Source organism: Marmota monax, unplaced genomic scaffold (assembly GCF_021218885.2).
Source record: "Marmota monax isolate L192 unplaced genomic scaffold, Marmota_monax_Labrador192_F-V1.1 WCK01_AAM20220418_F8-fsc00033, whole genome shotgun sequence".
Classification (NCBI taxonomy): Eukaryota; Metazoa; Chordata; class Mammalia; order Rodentia; family Sciuridae; genus Marmota; species Marmota monax.
Window position 1 is genome coordinate 810,895 of NW_026694282.1, and position 25,174 is coordinate 836,068.

Sequence of the window (25,174 nt, forward strand, 5' to 3'; positions counted from 1 at the left end):
ACTCTTCATCAGTCTCTATCAACCAACATAGAGATGAGCAACGAGCTCTATCACAATTAATATCTCAGCATATGACTTTGTATAGGCATTTTCTGTAAAGGAAGAATCACAATCATAGCAGGGCTGAAAAATTAAGTTGACTCTACTTTTGGTGAACTCAAGGAATAACTTACTCTCTATTGCAAATTTTTATTTCTTAATACATATGATTCTACCATGAATTTTAACTATTTGACTTATCAATTTGAAACAATTTAATAAAATAACACATATGAAGCTACCTTGGAACTACTTATTATCTAAAACCAACACATGAAACAATATCCAAATTGCTTTTGAAAATGAAGTTTTGGAATGATTTTTTTAGCCAACCAAATTAAATCAACCCTCAATGGGTTACATTAGTATATGAACAAACTAACACTTTATTTAAACCAAATTCCTTCATAGCTACTGATTCTAACAGTCTTCCCACTCCAAAATTTTTTGAGTGCTGCTAGTAACAATCAAATTGAATAACTTGAAATTTTTCTTCTAGCTTTTCCTCTCTGACAAAGGAATAAATGAATAGTAACATGGCTTAGAGGCAGCAGTAGTGGAAACAGTCAAAATGAGAAGAATGTATAATGTGAAAGACCAATGCTTTATCCTCAAATAGCTGAAAAATCTTCCCTAAAGCTGGGATTTCATTTTTCAGGTTCTAAAATCTAAAAGTCAAATTCTACCCCCTCCCCCACCAAAAATATTATAAATTTTATCAAACATTTCACAATATTTAGAAATTCCAATGATCAGTTAGCATATGCTATATAGTCCGGAATTAAATTGATGTTGCATTTAAATAGGAAATAAAGGAGAGGGGAAGGAGAAGAGGAATGGCATAGCCAAAACAACTAAATTTTTAACATATATTTTCCGTAAAACTAGTTAAAAACAAACACTATAGGTCATGGAAGTTTGAGGTGTAAGTGTAGGGTTGGAAATAATTAAAATGTTACCTTTGCCAAGTAATTCCCAATGTATCCTCACTGGTACTGGGGTATAAATGCCTGCCGTTTTGATTCATGGTCCAGTCACAAATCCTCAGCTGTCAATTGAAACCTAGCAGTCAGATATGGATCGAGCAGTACTACAGTTTTTAGTATTTAAATGAACACATGCAAACTAGTACTGTATATGGCATTAACCTTACTTTCCCAAGAGGCAACTTAAAGAAAAAAAAAAAAAAGCAAAAGAAAATCTTATTCTGAAAAGCAAAATTCCTTAGACTCTTTTTTTAGAAAAAGCTATTGCAATATGCTTCTCTATTAATTAAAGCATACAAGAGAAACAAGTGCTTAGAACATAACAATTAGCCATTATTAGAGTACAAATTGAGCTGAAATAAAAGCAAACGTTAATGTTCAATAGAGAGATATATTTTAGAAAGAAAATAAAAATGCTTTTTTTCTATGCAACATACCAAATTATCTGCACTGAATAAAATAATCAATACCTTTAAGCATGCAGTTTGCAAAACAAGAAGACATGCAGTTTAGAGGAAAAAAGACCCACCCTATATAGACATTCACCCTAACTTACATATTCAAGCATCAAGGTGTTCAATTTTAGGTGTTTACTGTGTTTTACTTAAAGTGACCTTATTTGGAAAGAGTTGATAAGAATTTCTATTTTTATTTTAAATTCAGAGCAGTGCTATTTAAAATACTTTACTACATCTGAAGAAAGTAAGGAATGCACTGAATACAAGCTGAAACAAATTCTTCCCAGATCCAGGAATCATCAGCTCTGCCCTTCAGAGATCCTTCGAGTAACCCTATCCAGCTCTGTTTGGTTAACAGCTGCCCTACAGTGCTAGCAGATTTATTGAAAAGATATATTGCTTATTTTTATGCTTAAGAAAGTAAACTTATCTGGCTTTGGGGGGAAACACAGTAGAAAACCATGATTTTTAACCTTTAGATAGCCAGGCAGTAAATTAACTGCATCCTGCATTGAAAAGGCCTTCTTCACTACTATCCATGAAACCTGGTCTGATGTTTTTCAGAGAGAATTTCAGGATGATGATTGAAGCCAAAATGCCTTTAAACTTGTGATAAACTGTTTTATCTATTTTTCTAACATTATGGCTTTTAAAAGTTGGCTATTAAGCATCTTTTCCTATCAGACTCTCAACTTTCTGCACACTCTTAAGGAAGGGGGACTTTGGAGTTTCAGAATGACAATTTTTGTTCATTTTTCTTCTGAATATCCAATATTACAAAGTTTTCCAAAATATATGTTTTAATTGTGCTGATATTTTAAGTAAAAGTGATTTTATAATTTATAAAACTAAAAAATTCCCTTATATAGATGGATAGACAGACAGACACATGAATTGACAGATATGTAGATTCTGTTCAGGAAATACATCATTAAGAAGTCATAAATGATTAAATTAAATTAAATTAGAAATAAAAATAAGAAATCTTAAAATTGACCATAATATTTACATAAAAGAGAATAATGTACTTAGTTTTTACTCAAATGGATGACATACTTTTACTATTTCAAAGAAGGAAATTTATTCAGTCTTGTGTGTAAGAAGCAATATGGCAAGATTTTTTGAAGTTCTCAAAATGGGTCATCTAATAGAAATTCAATATGGTGGGATAAATTGTTTATTTTTAACAATAATAGAGTAAACCGATTGTCTATTTCAAAATACAAGTTATAAAAGGGCTATGAAAATCTAAAAACAGTTCAAGAAACTTGACTTTCCATAAAGATTACCTTAGAGACCACTTATTGATCCTGTTCTTATCAATGAAAAATGCTAGTTTTGACTTACTTAAAATTCTCAGGAAGGGAGGCTACATTTAGACACAAAATATCCTAATTCTGTTAATTGCTAACAGATTAGTTTCTATGCGATGCTCAGCTTAAAGTTTTCAGAAAGTAACCATACTTTCACAAAACCAGAGGAATCTGAGTGTCACTCAGGATTGGCTACTGTCTCACAGACAACTGCTAGGGTACAAGATTTGGAAAAATATTATGTAGTTGGTTAGGTTTTTGTTGTTAAGTTGCTCATTTTTTGTTTGTTTTACCATCCCTAAAAATGCCCCCTGTAGGCTAGCTTTGTTCACATGCTAAACATTTAAATCACCATATTTTTGGACTATTCTTTCCTAAACAGTCTCAAAAGGGTTAGACCTGACTAGAGGTATTCATTTTTATCTATCCTTAAGGGGTGTGTGTGTGTGTGTGTGTGTGTGCACACGAGAAATATTTTTCCTAAACAGAAAATATGCTTAAATAAATAAAAATTAATCAAAATAGTCAATTATTTAGCAGTAATTTCAAAGAAGTTGATAGGATATTAACTAGCATTAAATTAATTTCTTTTCAGTGACTAAAAACTTAAAATATAATTTAAATTTATTTGCCTATTTAGATTGTAGATCAGCATTATCACAATTTTCAAAAGTTTCTGAGGAGGCACACTTATGTTTATATGTTCAGTCAGATTACCTGAGTAAGAGTCTGTTTTTTTTTAATTAATAAGCTTTTTTTTTTTTTTTGCATAAGACATTTTTGAATTTAGGGACTGTTTGATTAAAGTGAAATTTTGATGGTGATAGTGTGGGGAAGGGAAATAAATAATTAAAATAAAAGTTACCTATTCACTAAAGATTCCCTTGATAGTCATGTCTAAGAAAATCCATTCCTAAGAATCTTATTTGGCCAATACAGACCTGACCAAGCAACAGTCTATAGGTATTGGAAGATTAACACTAAGTGTAGTTAATTGGGGGATGTGTTAAATAGAATATTATTATAATTCAGTAGTCATAATAAAAATAACTTTATATTAGTCTTTAAATAAATTTAAAAGAATAATAGTCTTTTGTGAGTTTAGGGTAGTGATTCCTCAGCTTCTGTCCTCATGAGAGGGTAGATGTCAGATAATTCAGCTATCAATTGTTATTTTTTAATTAAATTTTAAAACTTTAATTTTAAGTAGCACATAAATACATGGTTTTCATTTACCAAAATAAATAAATTCCTTACTTCAAAGCTTTAATAACAGCTTAATGATTTTTCCAAGTATTTTCTCTTAAAAAATAGGTATTCACCCCTGTCATTGTAACCAAACTTTTTTAAAACACCCAGCATAAGTGAGTTCAAACTTGATCTGCTAAAGTCATGTGTTTTTATGTGGAGGTGGGGAGAAATTCTTCTTCTTCTCAGTCAGACTTTAAGTCAAACCTGATCATATTCATATTCCTTAAAAAATGCTTACTCATATAAATCATTTTAATTTTTTATATACACCCACCAATATGAACTTAAGTTATCTAAATAATTAAGGTAAAATGTATATTAAACTGACTATGCCCAGAATTCCAAAAGCAAACAGAAAGTGAAGTAAAGATATAGGATTTGGGGCTGGGGTTGTAGCTCAGTGGTGGACTGCTTGCCTCACAAGTGTGAGGCACACTGGGTTCGATTCTCAGCACCACATACAAATAAATGAATAAAATAAAGGTCCATCAACAACTAAAAAAACAATATTTAAAAAAAAAAGATATAGGATTTATTCCCAAAGAAGTTATCAGTAAATGGTCAGGCTAAAATAGTCCAAAGTACTAAGAAAGGAGTGAAGGTGAAGTTTTCACTGCATATGTTCTTAGGAGGGAGTCCATGAAGTCTCTGGAGGGAGAACCTTGTTCCTACACAATTCAAATGAGACTGTCTCCCAATCATAAGGGTGGGGGACCATCTGGTTCCTCTCAAAAGCCTGATTAGATGGAAAAGAAAACCTAAGCTACTATACTCGATTAATTATATAAGTAGTTGATAACCATAAAGAATCAATATTGCTTGTGATTTCAGAATAAAAGTTTGTTTATTCAAATGAGGGCCTTTCATTTTTATTAACGGGCTTTTGTAAAATGCATAGCAATTAGCTTTGGGAACAGAAGAAGGCTAACAAAAACGTCCTACTTTGGGAGACTCAGCAAACAGGATGCTGCACCAATAGTCTCTCTTGAGGACAACAGCTCTCAATTGACCCAATAAGCCATTAAGTGCAAACAGAAAAATCAACACAGGCAAATTTACCTTTTCACTTTTTTCTTTTTTTTGTAACGACCTCGGGGAATATCTTGAAAGGTATGTTTTATGTTCTCTTGAGTTTATTTCTCCAGATGCCTCAAGGAAACAGATTTTTGGGGGGGAATGAAGGTGGTTTTTGTGGGAGCTAAAAAGATTAGCACTTCAATATTCATATTTTTCTCTTAATGCCTAGATTAGTAGAATTTTATTTTATTGCTAATTACCTGCTATAGAGCAAGTGAAGTGGTCTCTGAATAAATAGTATATAACCTTACTGAACAAACAAAGTATTCAGAGTGAAACTGATGAAAAGAAGGAAAAAAAAAAGCAAAAAACAACAACAAAAAAAAATCCAAGATCATTCTGGTATCTTAAAGTCATTTCTAATATCAATTTCTGAAATCCATGCTTCTTGAGATTTAATTTAGTTAGCACAGTAGAATCAAAATCAGATTAAACAGATATTCATTAGCCATGAGCTTAATAAATGTTACTGACCATAAATCATAAGTAAGAAAATGAAAGGGTTTTTTTTTTTTTTTTGCTTTTGCTTTTTCTTTTTTAATGAAGACTACTTTAACATGTAAAATTTAAGGTTTCAAGAGATGGAATCCATCATCTTCAATTTCCTTTCCAAGATAAGTTTCCAGGAGAAAAAGGTTTAAGACCTTGTCCAAGGTTAGCAGTGCCCTTCCATATCAACACTAACACTCCAACATCCTGGCTCCTAATCCCTGGTTCTCACCCTCTGCACCAATTTGTCTGTCATTGTTCTTCTCCTACCCTGTTCTTAATGTGTAGTCCAACAAGATTTAAGACTAAAATAACTGTAAATAAAACACCTTCAGAATGTCCTTGATTCAACTTAGATCTTTTAAACACTTTGAGAAAAGTAGATAACTTTTCCCTTGCGTTGACTGAAATTTAAGGCTACATGACACACAATTTTATTTTTACATCAATGAGAATAGTTATCTAGATATTAGCCTTTGGTAACCAGAAAAGGTAAGAGAACAAATGAATGAATGATAAAAGACAGACAATGGAAGGATTTTTCTTTTTAATTTTAAGAATTAGCCCAAAAGGTAAGCATTTGCATAGCTATTATTTTGACTGAAACTTCCTTTAAATGTGCTTCCTTTCCAGCTAGCATATGTGAAAAGTGACCTCTTATCCATTTACATACCTACCCAGAAGGCATGTGATAGGGTTTTACGTCAAGCTGTCAATTATGATAACAGACACAATAAGAATGGCTCAAGTGTTGATAGCCTGCTTCCTGACTTTATTGAAAAGTTTGTTGATAGTCCACTTGTGTCCTTTCAATTGCTTGCCTCTAATAAATGACTGCCTTTTCAGTGGTTATACTACACCAAGCTTGGGCTTTGCCATTTGCCAGTATAAATATTACAAGGGGATTTCAACTCATAGCTGAGTTAAAACAAAATTATAGAGGCAATTTTTTAAAAGGTGATTGTGTGTAACAGAAATTTTCAGTATAATGAAAAGTACTTTCAAATGCTAATTTAAAAGTATAACAAGAAAAGTGTAAAAAGCATTTCAATGTAAACTACCCCAGTAACTGAACTTGAAACAATAGCATTACGTAGTCATGCAGGAGATGGTACATGCTGAAGCTCAAGCACCGATAAAATCCATGCAATTGTGAGAAGTGAGGCAAGGACCTGAATTGATCAGGCCACTCATTCATTAGCTCTAGGAATAGGTAGCATATAGAGTCAGGAGATTATAATTTTGAGATTGTGAAAATAATAATTTCTTACAAATTAATTGATTTAATTGTCTCAATGGAGGCAGAAGTGACCTCCCATTTATTCCACCTAAAATCTTGAATTTGTATCAAAATTAATATGCATTTCAATGGCTGTCTTGAATGATCTTTTATATCTGAGCAAGAAATTTCTTATCTTCAAAAATGTTTATTTCCAATTTGTCAGAAGAGTTTTTTTTTAAAAGTCATATTGATGTGCAACTGTAGGAATTTATGTTTCTAATATGATCTTAGCCTCAATTGTAATGGTGATAATCATATTAACTAGATTGTCTTATATTACCAAACTTTCTATGATAGCAAATAAAGAAGGTCTCAAGTTAGCAATTAATGACATAAGGTTGATCAGATAAGGAACCGGTGGTAATTTAAGTAAGTTGCTTCATAGTTTCCATTTATACAAGATTTTTAGACTGGATTATACAATAATTTCTGTACTTTCTAAGCAACATCCAACTTTCTATTAGATAGTTTCCATTTCCTCAAGATGATAAAATTTGGGAAATATAGTTTTTTCACTATCTATAGAAGGAATAAGTACAGAGTATTTATGAAGTATGAGGTAGGAAAACCAACACTGCACTTTGCTAAATTTCTATAGAAGTAAAGAGAAGAGGACTTTCACACTTCTAAAAATGTTCCAAACCATAAAAAGGCATTTCTTTGTAGAAACTTGAGTTCAGTTGCTAAAGCAGGACTCATAGTTCTTGAAGCTGCTACACCATCTTCCAATAGAAAAGTTAAAGAAGAATGAAACTCCAATTGAAGTTCTGATTTTAAGATTTCCCCCATGCCAATAGTGAATGCATTTACAGTCAGTAATGCTAAAGACAGACTTGTTCCAGACCTTGAACAGTACTCAAGATTGTGTTAACAGATAAAGGAAAACTCTAAAGTCAAGTCCTGGTCAGCTGGCATGAGCTGATTATTATGGCAAATTAGAGAGGATCGTTTTATGGCAAATTATTAACTTGGTTTACATGAATCTTTTTAAAATATTCCTCATAATTATGTGATTTTATATTTTGGACTCAAATGAAATATGATATTTGCAATGATGGGTGAAATTCCAGGGTTGAAAAAAAAAAAAAAACCTAGTATGTCAAGACAATTAGCAACCAGCATCAATCAGTAATAAGCATTGTAAAAAGGAGCACACAAATGTATAAAAAGGAGAGCACAACATAGGTATGTGTATGAAGCATATACTTTTACTATTCAGATTTGCCAATTAATAATATTAATGTATTATTATGATAGGTAGAATATGGGGTTAATTTTAATATTTTAATATTCTCCATCTCAATTTAAGAATGTTTTTGTGTTAAAACTATATTGAAAGTGCTACTCTCATGCCATTTTGTGGAAGGATTATAAGATGGTCAAAATTATTCAGTAATTTAAAATTTATTGTTAACTCTAATTTATGTAAGCTATATTAAGATTCTTTTCTAAAGAAAAAATAGCACTCAACAATGCACATCAATACTATTCATAATCTAAAAGGATAAATCTTTATAAAGCAACCGCCATGAACTCAAGTACGTACCTGGTGACAATATTTATTCTTAAGGGGTCATGTATATTAAAGGTTATGGGGAATGTTTAAAAGAACTCTCTTAGACTAAAACCATTGCCTTTCTAATTTTAAATTTCTCCTAGCTAATATAAAATGATTGATTACCTTTATTTCATGTACCCCTTGATTTTCCTTTTCATTTATCATTGAGTGCTTTAAACCAAATGCATTTAGAACCCGCTGCTAGAAGAGTGGTCTCCTTTAAATCTTTGTAAAGTAATGAAAGGACACAGTAAATCAATCTCATTTCTACTGTAGGAAGAAATAACCTTTACTCTACTGCAGTCATTCATTTCTGTCCCTCCTTTCCTACATAGTAAATATAAAACTTTATCTTTATGATTTTTTTTAGAATTTGGAAGGATAAACATCATAGGATTTTAACTGAAGCCTTAGTAATATAATGTTTACATGATATAAATTTATATTATCTCCTGCAGGCCTCAAAAATGTACTTCATAATAAATTAGACACATTAGGCGTCTTCAAATTCAAAAGTGGTACTTTTTATATAGGGAACAAACAAACTATCTGCATGGTATTTAAAAAATTTAACTATGAAGTATATATAGCTTTTTATTGCAAGGATCAATATATATCATGTATTTCATAAATATCAACTCCATTTGATTGAACAAAATATATTCATATTGTAAGTGGTCTTCACTCAATGTTGTCCACTTAAGTAAAAATTAGTTTTTTGATGAAAAAGTTTGTTGTTCCAGAAGTCATACATATTTTTTCAATTAAAATATGCCCATACGTCTATGCACATTAAGATTAATATTTTTATGATGTTTGCTAGCTTTTCCTGATTTATCTTTAGATAAATGAAAGGAAAAGTAACTTTTATATTAATGAACTTTCATGATCATAATTACATGAGGCTCCAATATTAATCAGAAATGATAAGAAAATTAAAGCTGCCATGGGTTAGGCAGGGAGAGAGGAAGATTGCTCCTAAATACATGGAATTGGTTAGAATATTCTAAATGTATTTAGGGCTAAAGGTTTAAATAATGGAGGCATGTTTTTATGAAATAAAAATTAACTGGAAATTAGAGATATGTCTTAAAGAATAATGCAAATCTCATGACAAAAGTATTTCTGAAAAAAATGTGTAATAATTTTTGAAAGAACAAGTTTCTAAACCTATAAATCCTGCATAAGTTTTAAAAAACACAATGAACACATACATTTGTCAAACAGAAACATATTATAGTAATTATAACACATTTCATATTACAGCAATTTTAGAGGTGAAAAAAAGCAACATTCCAGAGAATTACATTGAAAAGCCATTGGCTGGCAAAACCACTAATTATTATTTGGTATTTTCATAAATGTATACAGATGTTTTCAGTTAGTCCTCACTCTTTTGTTTTGTTTCGCTTTGCTTTTTTTAAACCTGGCAAAATGACAAGTACCCTGAATAAGCTATCATCTTTACGATTTTCTCTAAACTCTGCATGTGGTGACCTTCATAAGTGCAGTCTACCATCTTGGCCTGCAACTGGGAAGGACCCAAGAATTCCACATGAAACATAGTAGAGATAGGCCACAAAAAGTCTAAATGTGGCGGATCGGCCTAGAACAAAGTAAGTGGGCATAAACACCTGCACAGGCTTGCTATACATGTGAAAACTCATATAAATGCACAAATAACTTACAAATGAAGAGCAAGTTAGTTAATACTGGCTCTTTCTTATTTATATAGGCTATTTTCCCCATGTAATATTTTGAATTCTGTTATTTTCAAACAGCTCTGCTATCAAAACTTGAAAGCAGCAAACATATGCATCATAAAATATATTTGAATTCTGAAGTGTTTAAAATTATCTGTTATCCTTTAACTGGAATCATGGGATTTCTGCATTGGTATGGTCCATGCTTTTGATTGTGGCTAATTTGTTTATAAGCCACCATTAATCCTGGCTGTATATTTTCACAGTTTGGGTAAACACTTCATTTACATTAAATTTACAGCATTAATGAGATGTGAAATTTAAAATGCTACTTGAAACATAAATGATGTAAGAAAGCAGAACAAAAAAAAAGTGTTTTATCACATCTGAAATCACTAAACCAACTTAAACCTATTAAAATAGCAATGATGTGTTGCCTGAGATTTTAGCTTCATAACTCATCTTCCTGGACTAAAATACAAAAGTAAGGAGTAAAACATCTGGAAAATATAAAGTTGCTCAAAAACACAAATTATGCACTGCTTCTACTCTAACTGGAGTTTAAATTGGTTTTCAATGTTTGCCTTTGAAAACGACAGGCTACTAAGTTTCAATAGCCAATAAGATTGAGAAAAATTCCCATTGGCTGAAACACAATAGTGTTTGTGGATGTTATCAATATATGCTAAAGAGAAGATGAAAGAGGTCATGAGCCAATTTGAGAAACTCTGTTCAGAGAGGCAAGGAAACAAGGTATAAATGAGAAAATTTTTTGGAAGACAAAATGATCAATTTTGGTCTCAGAAGCCCCGTGAGCCCCATTCTGAGTTCAGATCTGAGAGGCAACATGGAGAAAAGCACCGAAGCAAAGCGTGGCTACACCATTACACCTGGGTGAAACGTGCCCACCTGTTGCTGATGTAGGAAGGATGGGTCTCTTGGGCTTAGTCCCACATATCGATTGGCTTGAGATGTGCCTGAGGCTGTGTAGGCTGATTAAGGAAGAACAAAAACAAAGATAAAAATTGTGAACTATCAGAATGAACACCCTGTCCATGTATAAGAAACCCAGAGAAGTGGGATTTGCAACCAAAAAAAGTTGTTGTCTCCATTTCTCTTCCTTTTTGTCTGAGTGATAGAAAAGAAATGGTAATTGATTTCAAATCAACGAGCTTATCCCCCTTAAAAAAAAATCTATCTAGTAAATCACATGCTTTGGTGTAGTGTCTCACACTTAAATGTCCAGGTACAGTCCTGCAGTGGTGCTCAAGATTGGCTAAGCAGAAGGGTCCTTTGCCTGGATGTGACCATTTACTAGATGTTAGTGATCTAATAGAAAATAACCAGTTATGGTCTGTGATTCTAAATGTCAGAAAAAAAGTGACAGCTTTTAATGACAGGACTTAAGCAGATGTGCTTGATGATGAAATGAAAAATGTCTTACTTAAAAGTCTTCCTAAATAGAAAATCTAATATTACTATTCTAAAGAAGGAATCTATTTTTGTGTATTATATAGTGAATAAACTCAGTGTTTTATTTAATGTAAAAATGTCCTCTAGTTTGATAAAAAGATTTTTGGAAAGAAATTCTTTATTTTCCATAAGTGTAAAAATTCAATGTCTTGCAATTAGTCAGAAAGGGAGCTGGTGGCACCTTCTGAATACTTGTCACCAGGTAGTTAAGTACACAAGGTGACCATTCCTTATGTTACAGGTGTCTTATTTGTGAGTACTCTTTGTACAGGTGCTTTTTGGTACAGAGTGAACTTTCCACAGAAAAGTTTTTCCTGTTCCTAAAGATTTTTGCTTGTTTTTACAAGAATAGGACTAACACATTTTTCTAGCATTAAGCAATTCCACTACTCCATGTCAGAATACACAGAAGAACTAAGTTTTTACTATATATTACATTCATAGATCTGAAGATATCTGCTTGGTTTAAAACCATCAGGTTAATGAGGAATTCAGACATTAATTTTAAATAAGCTGCCTTTAAAAAAGTCAATATGTTAATTCAATATGTTAATTCTGCCATGTTCATAATAAAGGACTGAAAAATTTGAACATTGAGGCTTTTTTAGATCAACTTTTCAAAAACACTGAAGATGTTCACAACTCATCTTTTAACTACTCCTGAATAAAGGGCTCATGCAAAGGCAGCCATCAGCAACCAGTGACCCCCACTCCATCACCAGGACTCAAACTGAACACATGGGCCAAGGACAGTATCACTCTTAAAGAGTTAGCATTCAATCTGCGCAGTCCTTTCTTCTCAACCATGAGAAGAGGTTCCCCTTAGCCTGTGTGTTTTCTTCAATGCTACTATCAGCTCAGTAACCAGTTCCTCATTATCAGTGGTGCTTAGGGAACGGAAGCTACAAATTCATTTCTAGAGAAGAAAAACTACTCACTATATTTCTTTTATGTAAGAGTGGAAAATGAACTGATGCAGCCATCTTTAGACAACCAAGGTACTCCTTCTGAATGTTTTGTGATTTGACTAGTCAATTTAGATCCCTTTTTGAACAACCTGTATGTGCATATAAAAACAATCCATTAACTAACAGGCTGAAGGCATTCCTGTAAGTGCGCTGTGACTATTTGGGTCTGCTTATCCCCTGAATCTCACAGTAATGTCACTATAATAGTAGGCACCAGAAGTTTTTAGAACTTGGCTTGAAATATTTATTCTGTGAGAATTTAATTACTTTATTAAATCTTGCTTTCTATGTGCTTTTATTTAAATCACTGACTTGTTTGTTCAAAGATGCTGTGACATTCATTTTTAAAATTTGCACGTAGCATTTTTAGTGATATAACATGCACAAAAAATCTTTAAAACGAAAGAAATCCAGTGTTCTCTAACCAGGTCTCATCCATCTATATATTTAAGGAACTGTTTGCTGAGTCAGGACCCTCTGCCAACAAACAGATTTTAAGCCTTAATAAATACTGAGGGGTAATACAAGTCTTCATTTATAGGGGCTCATAAATTTTGAGAAAGAAATGCTAAATATTCACTGTACACACAAAGTATTTTCCATTTTTCTTCCTAGTCTTTCAGAAGCCATTAATAAAGAGTGTCTTTCCAATGGTGGAGAAAGAGGGAGCCAATGGTGCCTCTGGTTGTGTAATTTCACATGGGAATTTCCAAAGCAAAAGGATTTTCTTGCTCTAGGAAACAAAAATAGTTTAAGTTTAAGGCATATGTATAATTGTGGGGGCGCATAATAATTCTTCTCTACTGGAAATTTATTCGTTCCACTTTGCTAATCTGTGTACATCAGCTCCAGTTCTAAGAAGCTGGTAATTTGGGTGAAGGGAATTGAAAATTTATTCCTCATACACTTCTGAGTATTCTAAATGAAGAAGCAAAGGAATCATTTGTCCAATGGGCTATGTAAGTTCACTAGCAAAACCTCCAACATTTAAAATGTCATGTCCATGCTAATAAACATAATATCTGATATACCATGATATGCAAAATAATTAAAACATTTAAAGAAAAAGTTGCAGATAATGAAAGTGCAGGTAGCTTAATATGTGCCTAATACTAAGCTTTGAAATGTTCTTGCCTACACCCAACATTGTATGACTGTTTCTAACAATGACAGGACCTACGTTAAGGTAAACATGCAATTATCTTACAGAGGCACTGATTCAGTCTGCCTGATGGAGGGGCTTGGTTTCTATAGGAATGATCCAATAAGTAACAATTATCTAATCTCCCTTTGGTGATATAAAAACCTTATACACTGCATAATGTTATTCAGTGCGATTTCAATGTATACCTTGAACAAGCAGGCATGACTTATTATTTTTGTTACAACTGTTTACTCAAACAAATTTGCTTCTCCCTTTTCAAATATGATGCACTGAAAGACATTTGATAAGAGAGAGCATGTGACAGCCAGGCCACATACATGCCTGCTAGCTCCACTTAAATGAGAAATCTCCATCTGGTCAGGTAGCTGGAAAAGTTGCCATGTTTTCCACCTTGGATCAAGTATCCAATGGTGCCTTTGATGGACATTTCTCATTTCCTACAGAAATACTTACTGGTTGCTGTAGGTGAAGCTGCCTCACCTTCAGTGGATGTAGTGATGGGTTTAGTATCTGTCATGGTCAGGGTCACAGGTCGCACTGCACTGGGATGGGGAGAGGGTGCCAAGACAGGAGTGAAATGGCCAGGCACTTTCCCTACTACTTGACCACTGCTGTTAGGCTACAAAACAAAAACAGAATGCCGGGTGAAACAATCCAAAAGGCAGTCATCTTCTCCAACAACTCCACTCAGCACATGTGGCCACGTGGATCCTGCAGGCTGCGTGGAGCCATCACGCAGGCCCTCCCTCTCAAGTCCGAGTCGGAAGCCAATCAAAGGTTGGTAGTATAAAAGCAACAGTGTTTAAAAGAAGGTTTTCATCTTCAAAGCATTTTGCATAGGTTATTTGGTCTTCACAACACCCTCAAGAGAGAAGTAGACTTGATCCTTGCATTTAGTAGTCCAGAAAACTCAAATGGAGACTCAAAGGCTTAGTTCAAGCTAAAATGGAATTCCTTACTAAGCTACCTACAATTAAAACCCAGTGATTCCTAATTCTCTGCTCTTCATTCTCTATACAGAGTCCGTTTGGCTTTCACAACAAAATTTTCCTCTATTTGGATATTATCACTGACACAAGAGACACAAGAATGCCTAGCAGAGAAAACACATCCAGCTCTATAATTCCCATCATTTATAGTGAAGGCCTATTCTTCTGCATACAAAAACTAGGTTTCTCTCACATGCAGGTATTTCAGACTCAACAAACATAAGGCAATATAAACTTTTCCAGGCAATCATCAACTTTTGATGATTTACTCATATAAGCAGTTAGATGAGATTAAAGCATTTAAAATTTCAGATGCACACAATGATATAAAATGCTGAAAGAGGTCTGACCTTATACCTACAAATAAAAGATTTCCAAAGAAAATTAAAATGTACTAAAGTGAACTAGAGGACAATCAAATTCACAGTGCTGTTTGTGTTACTCTTCCATTGTTGTGCACAGAGAATTACACAAAACATGTATCGTTGACATTTGTGGGAATTAACTGAGAAAATCCCTAGGGCAATGACAGAAAAGATATCATTATTTGAGTCTTAGCCCCTTGGTGGAAAAATAATTTCTGTGGTAGGAGACAAAATCATTAGAGTACATTATTTAAAGAAATCCTGAAATATATTTTTCTAGACAGAGAATGCTAGTTTTGATTACACCCATGTTACAATTCTCCACTGCATGGTATTCCTAACAATTTGCCAGGTTGTTATTCTCCAAAAGGATATAGTCTTTATAATCTCAACTATCAAAGGCAAAGAAAGTAATGAAGCAGAATATTTATCTATGCATAAATTACAAGTAGATTTTCTTTAGAGGAAAAGATAAATAGCTGATAATATTTAAGTATTGTGACCGGAGGTATGAACTAAGACTTTGCTTGGGTTCCTCAGAGTCCACTTTCTTTATTTTATAAAGAAAATGGACTTCTTGAATATCCTGACTATTCATCATAGGTAATTTTAAGTGTTTAACTTTATGTCAGGAAAATTGACCAGAGTTTTCCTCTATGGAAACCTATGGGAGAGTTATATCTTTAAACTAATTTTATTCAAAATATTCCATTGAATAGCATGACTGTCTCACTATAATTGGTGCAGCAGTAATGCAATTAATCTCCAAATTGCTGTGGGGAGGAAAAGGCATCTCAGTTGCTTAACAATCCAAATCAGTGCAATGCTAGAGGAGGTTGGGAAAGAGCAGTTGACTGGAGGTGAATGGTCATCGAGTCCTTTTTTTTCCATTTCTAGTGCTGAAAAGGTGAATATCAAGAATTCTATTTTGAAATGCAAATTAATTGGCTTTGAGTTGGAGTTAAACATCAAAGCAGGTATAATGTTCCTAATAAAAACACTTCTGTAGTTTCCTATAAAGACCCATTTTTCTTTCAAGTGGAAATAGTTTGTTTCTAAAGCAGACCATCAACTTCTGGTTGTGTGAACACCACAAATGACTGCTTTACATATTTTACTAGAGAAAGAAGAAAGGTCTTATTTTGTCACTGGGGGTGTGCTAAACAGTAAACGTGTTTCTGTATAGGGTTCACCAAAACACTTTGATAGTACCTACCTGGCACAGGACCAGAATGACAATAATTACCAGAAAATGCTGCATATGACATTACCCTGCCTAGTCTGTAAACTTTGTTCACTGGAACTGAATCAACATGAACTGACAGATATGTCTCCTATTTGAAAAATAATAAAAGGGACAAAGAAAAAATTCTCAAGCTAATACAGACATTTTTTTTTTCTGAAACTCGTGGTTAGAAGAATGGGGAGGGTTACTTCTCTTTAGTCTTCTACTAGTCTAAACAGGTGAAGCTAAGATAGAAAGCTTCCATCTTTCAAGGCTGCTAATAGATGAACTTTCATAGTGCAGATATAAAAAGAGAGGTGTCTTATCTGAAGATGAAGCTGAACAGCATTAGAAAAGGATTATCCTACTTAATACATTGCTCCTATTATACAAAATCCTGAGAGGGATTTTTTGGTTTTTGTCTTTTAATTGAGATGAGAGTAAGATGCTTCTCTTAGAAGCTGGATTTTTACCTTGAAAACATAAAGAAAAGCTGAGAACAATATAGGCAGATTATCACCTAATATGCCCTCTTAACTTATAAAGAATTTAAAATATACGTAAAACAAGCACTGAATAATTAAAGAAATGCGTAACACTAAGGGCCTGATTTAATTTGCATAATTTTTCCCCTAACAGTGCCTAATTAAGACATCAGTTAAAAAAAAATCCAATGGAACTCTAAGATTTTCCACACTGAATTAACGTTAAGGACTTTTAATGGATGTCTTAATTAGACTTTGTTATTCATGGAAATTCTACACAAATTAAAATCAGACCTTGTGTGCACTGTTCCCAGCTGAGTCTAGCAAAATGCTCTATGAAACTAGGATTTTTGAATCCATGTTCTGACAGCAAATTTCATTTCTCAACTGATAATACTAAGATCCCACTCTTTTACTTAGTTGTCATTAGTACTGCAGTTATTACACCATTTGAACATTTTCTCCTAAAATACAAATGATAAGTTTAATGTGAAAATTCAACACTTAGTTTAATATATTAGTCAGTGGTACTAAAAGCAAAGGTAACTTTCTAAGTAACTCAAAGGTACTGGATGCACTGTCATTCAAAATAAAACATTCAGAAAGGACCATTTTGCTTCATCTTAACAAATTAAGACCAAAGAGTTTTTTCCTGACCTTTGCTAATTATGATTGATATGCACATATTATTTACTCTAATTTTAGTAATTTAGCAGCAGTAATGATAGAATGTTGTAAAAATTCCCCAAAGCATAAATAGGAATAATAAGAAGTAGACAGGAGTCTTAGAGGTAAAGCAGCAAAGCCAAATACTATACTATAAGATCAAAATTATATTGCAGATTTTGGATATTACAATTATCAATAGACCCAGCTTTGGCACAAAGACTGTCTACTTGATTGTGAAAAATCCTCTTCTAGCAAATCCTTATAAAGTGACTTGGGAGTAGGAAATGCACATGAATTACTACACTTAATACAATGAATTGCCTAAAACTACTATACCATGTTTATTAAAAAAAAAAAAGATACCTCTAGTAATGCCACTTATTATTAAATGTAAGTCATGTCACTGCAAAGGATATTCAAGTAGTCATCAAACACTGAAAATGTTTACATTACCAAAGCTTATTTTAATACCTAATAACAGGCCTATAAATACACCAGTAAGTTCTTTTGTGTGTGTTTATTTTAGCACATACCTTGGTCCTACATGAAATAAGCATTTTTGTCACTATGTCAAACCCGGTATTTTAGGTGTGAACTCCAGTTTGGAGCTTTTTGGCAATGAACACTCTGCATAAACTTTCTCTTCAGTCAATAAAAATCCAAGAACATCAAATCAAAAACTTCTTCACAAATGCACCCCTTTGGGGCAATACACTTCCTACCTGTCATTTAACCACCTTTAAATAAAAACTTAATGGGTCACCAAGAAATTTCTTGAAGATGGGTTGCAAGGCTTGATGTTCTGCCAGACATACTGTCTGACAAACCTCCGTGTCTTAGAGTTACACCTGTCCCATTTCCCTTAAGTTCTAGTCTTATTTTCTCTTATTTTTACCTGGCTGGTTTGTGGACTGGATGGGTCATAAGAAGGTACATAGTTCTTCAGAGTATCCTGAGGATTCAGGTGGGGAGGATATCTGATTGTTGGATGAGAAAAGTAGCTTGATGGGGCTGGAGGAAGGATAGCTTGTGTTGGAAATGGCAGCGGTGAGGGTGGAGGTGGAGTTCGAGTTGAGATGACTGCAGAACACAGAAAAGGAAAGATTCACTGTCAGAGCCGATTTCCTTATTATTTCGTCCAGATTCTATAAAGATGTTGTAAAACTATCATTGGTTTTCCTACCACAATTTAATCAAGTTCTTCTAAAATAAATTACTCTTCTACTTATATTCTCAATGATAATACAGGTAGGGACACAGAGACAAAACCACACCCAAGGGAAAAAAATGATCTTGCTTTCTACATCCGAGAATGTTTTTAAAAAAGAAGTTTTGCTTTTATAAGGTATGCCAATACTGGATAAAACATTTCTTTGAGCAGTTATTTCCCATCAAAAACACATTCTTTGATTATAAAGTCTTTGTCTTCCTAAGTCCAGACCAAGTCAAAGCATTAATTATAGGGCAGGAGACCCACAAATTGTCTACTAATCAATTTCAAATAAACTATTTTCCCATACATTCTAGCTTACAGTTGTTCAGAAAGTTGCCTGTCATGAATAATAATTATCTGGTCATTGTATAAATATTTTTGAGCATTAAAACACAAGACCTGGCAACTCTTTCTTCTATGAAGATATTCCTTTCAAAACCAACAGAGCTTTATTCTGCAACTATTTTTCTTCTACTCTTTTACTGGGTGTAGCTTTAAAAATATTAAGGTAAGACCAAGAATAAAACCCACAGAAATGTGAATTTGAATGTCAATAGAGGATAGAGGTAGGTATTACATTATCCACAAACCATGTATTTTATATCTTTATAGAGGCAACTATTATACAAAACATATGTAATATGTATAATGTTTAATTTTAATATAACTTTTAAATATTAATATGATCATAAATAATTGTCTAATTTTTAATTTAATATTAAGTTTGAAAGATGGGTAAAATATAACTTATGATCATTATCTTTATAAGGTTGAAGAAAATAATTATGTTATAAATTAAGAGAACCAACTAATACATGTAGGAGTAAAGATTAAATGTATATTTCTATTTAATATTTTGATCTAAATTATAGGAAATTACACATAATGAATATTTAATGTTTTATGAAATAACTTAGCAAATAATATGAAAAAATAAATTCTTTCCATGACCTATAAATGAAAATCCTTTGGAATGATTATCTTCAACTTTGTAAATATGGGGGGCGATGGAAGGCAACAATTTAAAGGATGTTGCTTATGTCCAACGAAGAAAACTTTCAAAATATACAAGAAATTAAGAATATATATTACAGAAGAATCATTAATTTTATGGTCACAACTTTGCTCCCTGAATATCCAGGGCACTGTGTCTTAGAATCCTCTGGACTGTTTGTACAATGCAGATTACTTAGCCTACCCACAGAAACCCTAGATAAAGACCAGCAGGGGTGAGGCACCATGTAATCTTTTCATGCACTGAAATTTGAGCATCTTCCATCAAAGAGATGCATTTCAGAAAATAACTGTATATCTTTTAAAAACAAAATTCCTTATTGAAGTATTACTTTATTTAAGAAATATGCCCTTTGGGTGGGGCATGGTGATGGACACCTGTAATCCCAGTGGCTCGGGAAGCTGAGGCAGGAGGATTGTGAATTCAAAGCCCAGCCTCAGCAACTTAGCGAGGCCCTGCCTCTAAATAAAATATAAAAAAGGGCCGGGAATGTGGCTTGAAGGTTAAGCGCCCCTGGGTTCAATCCCAGGTACCAAAAAGAAAAAGAAAATATGCCCATCTGAAATTCTATCTAAAGAAATACAAACCTCTACATAAAATTGGACACCTTTTCAATTGGTATCTAAGTGCTCTTATTCTTAGTCAATTCAACTATGGTCTTTGCTCACATCTGTACACAAACCCTTGAAAGATATATACACAGTTCCATCTTGGGTCCTCTGGGTTTAGGGATCAATTTGGACATAGTAGTTCTGACAGAGGTCCCTTTGCAACTGAAGTGGTATAAATCACATTTGAATTCACATCTCTGAACAATCTGGCCTGTGCTGGCCTGATATAACTGAGTAGCATGTCATACTTTAAATAGCAGGTAAAAATGTCTACCTGATATCAATAAAAGTCACTCTAGTCCTTTAAAAAAAAAAGGTAAAAACCAAAACAAAACAAAAAACACAAGGCAAAAATACGTTCCTTAATTTTGAAAGCATATATACATATGGGTGTTATATATGGATGTCTGTATATGTATGAGTGTGTATGTGCATGTGCACACACATAGCCTATTTTAGTGCAAGGTCTTTCTAATTGTCTTCCTTCCTCCAGTCTTGCTCCTTTCAGTACATGCCCTACAGTTCCATAGAATGACTTTTTAAAAATGCCATTACAGTTGTATAACTTCTAAGAAATCTCTAAAAATCTCTGCCTTCCTATTGCCTCCAGAATAAAGCCCCAATAATGTCACAGTGCATATGGTTCTCATGTGCTTTAGAAGCCAGTCTTTGGTCTCATCTCCAGCTGCATGAAGGAAGTTGGATATATGGAGTTCCTTCCTGCAATGACCTCTGGTACATTGCTGCATGCTGTGACCTCTGCCTGAAACCTCCTCCAAGGCTGGCTGTTCCTTCACCTTTGACACTTAGTTCAGAATGTATTTTTTTTCCATGTATCTAAACTTCCTCCAAGTGTCGGCTCCTGTTCAGATTAGATGCCCAGCCAGTGATATCATTCCCTCTCTTCTCACTACATCATGAGCTCTTTAGGACAGAAACCATCTTTTGTTACCAAGGTGCTTATAGACTCTAAAATTTGATATTTAGTAAATATTTGGTGAAGGACTAAGGTGGAAGGCTTATTCTAGCTCTCTCAACTGTCTTTACCTATAAAAGTTGTTCAATTTTTTCCAGTATGAATTTTTAATCAGGTGCCACACTACATAGATGATATGACTTCTAATTTAATTTAGCTGAACATACTTTTTAACATATATTTCAATTATTTCTATGAAATAGTTACTGATTTTTTTCACTTATGTCAGTAGTCTAAATAATAAATGTAAAAAATCTTATACCACATTAAATTGGTATATTTCCTCTCTCAACTTCTTAACTTCCTTATCAATAACAACAAAGTCCATTTTTTAAGTTTAGCAACAATAAATATCAAAATACACTGACAAACTAAACCTAAGTACTTTATTTGAGCAGATGCTACATCATAAAGATTTTAAAAAACATATGAAGGATAAAAAATTGCCTAACTGTAAACTAAAGAGTGTCACTAAAAATACGTATCTATATACCTTTGTCTATATCTATACATATATATATACATATCTACACATAAAACTTTACAGTTACACTAAAACTTTTAATCTCCTCATCCCTAGGACTTAAGAGTAATTACGTAGAAAGCATACAGTATTGATTACTGATTATATATCACTTTTAATTTGTGAAAAAAGACATTATCAATTGCTAGTTAAAATATAAACATGAAATATTGAATACCTTCTCTCATTTAGATTAAGATATTAGACATAATATCAAGTGTACTAGCCCTAAATAGTTGTCATAGAACAGTACCTCTTTCATTTTCTGATTAGTTTCACTTCCAAAAAGTAAATAATCATTTGTGTATAGGAAATAGTGTCTATGTATCTTAATGTCTTTGGAACAACTCTAAACTAAACAATTATAGCTAAAAATCCAACTTTCTCTTAGTAGAATATATAAAATTAGGACCGATCCTGAAATTAGTAAAGATAACTATGTATTCTACTTTTCTAAGTCCTTATGATCATAAGCTTTCCAATAAAGGCAAATGGAAGGAAAAAGTACATATATAGATATTATTAAGTTGCATAACTGTGATAATATTTTCTAACAAATTGATAAGAAGAGCCAGTTTATGGGATCATGACCTTCCCCTTTGGGTTAATAAAACATGGTCACTGTAGCTATAACTATGAACCTTTGGCTCCATCCCTAAGGGTGGGAGCCCTGCGAACAAAGGATGGCTTCTCTTCTAGGACTGGGAGTCCTCACCACTGTGTGCAACTCCAGGTATTCCGGGATGGTGGTGCTGGGGGAAAGTGCTCAATCTTGGGGAAGAATCCTGCGGAGATGTAGAGCTAAACAATGGCTTTTCAGGTTTCTTCATAGTAGTTGGAGAAGACATATCTGGAAAACAGGAGGGAAAAATTCAAGCTGCATGACCTTCCTAATTGACAAGGTTCACCTCAACATAACAACAGATTTCATTTTTCAAAGCTTTAGTACTTTCGTGCTTTGGCTCTTACAAAATCTATACTGAAGGTTAGAGCTCTAAAATATTGGTCAGAAACATTATCAACAGAAAATAACCAAAGTTTTTATTAGAATTATGATCAGAATCATTCCTTTACTAAAGAAACCTTGAAGTTCTGAAAATCTAAGTATGTTTCTGTTAGCCCCTTGGTTCACATAAGAGTCTTTTTTACCTCACATTTTGTTCTTTGAGTTATATGATTCAGGTGTTGACCAGCTACACCATGAAAACAAATCAAGGACAACTTGGTGTGGAGTGAAAAACAACCTTTGGGTGTGCTGGTAAATATATCGTGCATTTTATGAAAACTCATTTCTAACATTTTATGAAAACTCATTCACTTGATTAGCAAAAATAAAATAATTCTTAATTTTCTCACTCTACAAATACATTTTGGGTTCATCTATTTGCCAGATAATGTGCAGATGTTAAGAAAAATACAAAGTAATTCCTGCCCTAGGATGCTCCCTGTCAGTGAAAAGGAAAATGATAAGGAAATAGCGATCAGCAGGGACATGATGGCATTTGCTGCTGCAGCCCCCGTCTCTGTTCAGGGACCATGATCACCTCACATAATCACCTCAGCCCCCCCCCCCCCCAGGTGAAAGAGGCATTCCCCAATGGTGCCATTTTCAAAATGGAGATGACATCAACAGAGAGGAAATGTTCCCAAAAAGGGAGGTATGAAATATATAAGTAGCCCAAACAGTCTATGGAGAGGGAAACAGAGTGATGAGGGGGAGCAAGTGACAGACAAGACCACACAACAAAGGACAGTGTGTTTCCTGTACTTCCTGTACTGCCTCTCTGAGAGCTTACCCTGATGAGGGAAATGCTACGGATGGGCAAAATATGATCACAATTACAGTTGAGAGCAATCCCTCCAGAAACTACATGGAGGATGGATTATCCACAATAGACCCAGAAGACATGGAGGCCCATTAAAAAGAAGATATATTATTAATACATGCCTTCCATAAATACTATAGAAGGCCTAATTTATACCAGACACTGCACCAGTTGCTAGGGACACAATGGTAAATTGGATTTACTTTCAGCTTCTACAAAGCTTAAAATCCAGTAAGGGGATAAATGGAAGTAAAACTGAATTACAACACAGTGTACAATGTGCTGTGATAGAAGTATTCAGGGCTTCCTTCATTCATTCTCTAGATATTTAACACTGCCAAAAGATAGATCATAAGAGATTGAAAAAAAGAGTGGGGATAGAGGTAATGCAATCAATAATTAAACAGAATTAAGTCAGTTAAATGAATAACTGATGTGGAAGGTCACCATCTCAGGTGACTACAAGATTGCATCATGCAGTTAGTTGGAAAAGGGAATTCAGCAAGAACCTCTCATTAGCAGGAGAGATGACCCTGAGTTTAACATCTTGAGTAATGCTGACTTTTACTCAGGTTTATAAATTTGTAGTAAAATGTCCTAACAATAATATGAACTATAAGATTTGTATTTTATTATAAAATTTTTAAATACACACACAAGTACATAGGATAATAATGGATTCTCATGTTTCTATCATCCAACTTCAGCAATTAGCAACTCAAAGCCAATCTTATGTTATCTTTACTCCATTCTATGCTTCAACCACCTTCATTACTTGAAGCAAATCCCAGATATCACCACTAAATAGTAAGAAATCTTTATTAGAAGAAGAAAAAAATCAAAACTGTATGGCACATAAAAATACATACAATTAGTATTTCAATTAGGATTTTTTTTAATGAGAAAAAGATCTCATAGTGCTATTGAAATGAGAAACTAGTCATAACTATGATTTTACCATTTGAAAAATTATCTAAATTCTAGGAAAGACATCCAATAGAGTTAGATATGTGTTTTCTTCATGCTTGTAATTACAGAAAGGTTATGCTTCTGAAGACAGTAGACGTCACAGTCCACAAAAAGTGACAGGTGTGCTTGTAGATGTAAGCTACAATTTGTTACTAACTGGCTGTCATTAAGCTATTGGGACTTTGATGAGTCAAATAAGTTTTTCCTTATATCTTTCTCAAAAAGAAAAACAAAAGAAAGAAATTGTTCATGAAATCATAGCAATTAATGCCACTACAAATATGGAAAAAATTAAACCAAGGTTTAAAAAATATAAAAAGGAAGTTCACTTCAGCTAAGTTTTCAAAATGCTAAAAAAAAAAAAAAAAAAAAAAACCTTAAAGTGGGCACAGTGGTGCACACCTACAATTCCAGTGGCTTGGAAGGCCGAGATAGGAAGATTTCAAGTTCAAAGTCAGCCTCAGCAAAAGTGAGGCACTAAGCAACTCAGTGAGACCCTGTCTCTAATAAAATACAAAATGGGGCTGGGGATGTGGTTCAGTGGTT

At 33.4% G+C, this 25,174-nt stretch overlaps 1 protein-coding gene across 8 annotated transcripts in view; it reads right to left on the minus strand.

The window, feature by feature from the left end:
• Nfib (nuclear factor I B) overlaps positions 1-25,174 on the minus strand; it is a 232,559-nt gene that overhangs the window by 19,864 nt on the left and 187,521 nt on the right. For 3 of the 8 annotated variants that reach the window (XM_058586341.1, XM_046467293.2, XM_058586342.1), the window contains exons 7-11: positions 22,549-22,683; positions 18,391-18,575; positions 14,216-14,381; positions 11,066-11,148; positions 999-1,087 (exon numbers count right to left, since the gene is read on the minus strand). In XM_058586341.1, coding sequence (XP_058442324.1) covers positions 999-1,087; positions 11,066-11,148; positions 14,216-14,381; positions 18,391-18,575; positions 22,549-22,683 — 658 coding nt within the window. The remainder of the gene's footprint in view (positions 1-998; positions 1,088-11,065; positions 11,149-14,215; positions 14,382-18,390; positions 18,576-22,548; positions 22,684-25,174) is intronic. The other 5 variants (XM_046467294.2, XM_046467295.2, XM_046467296.2 and 2 more) reach the window with 5 other exon arrangements.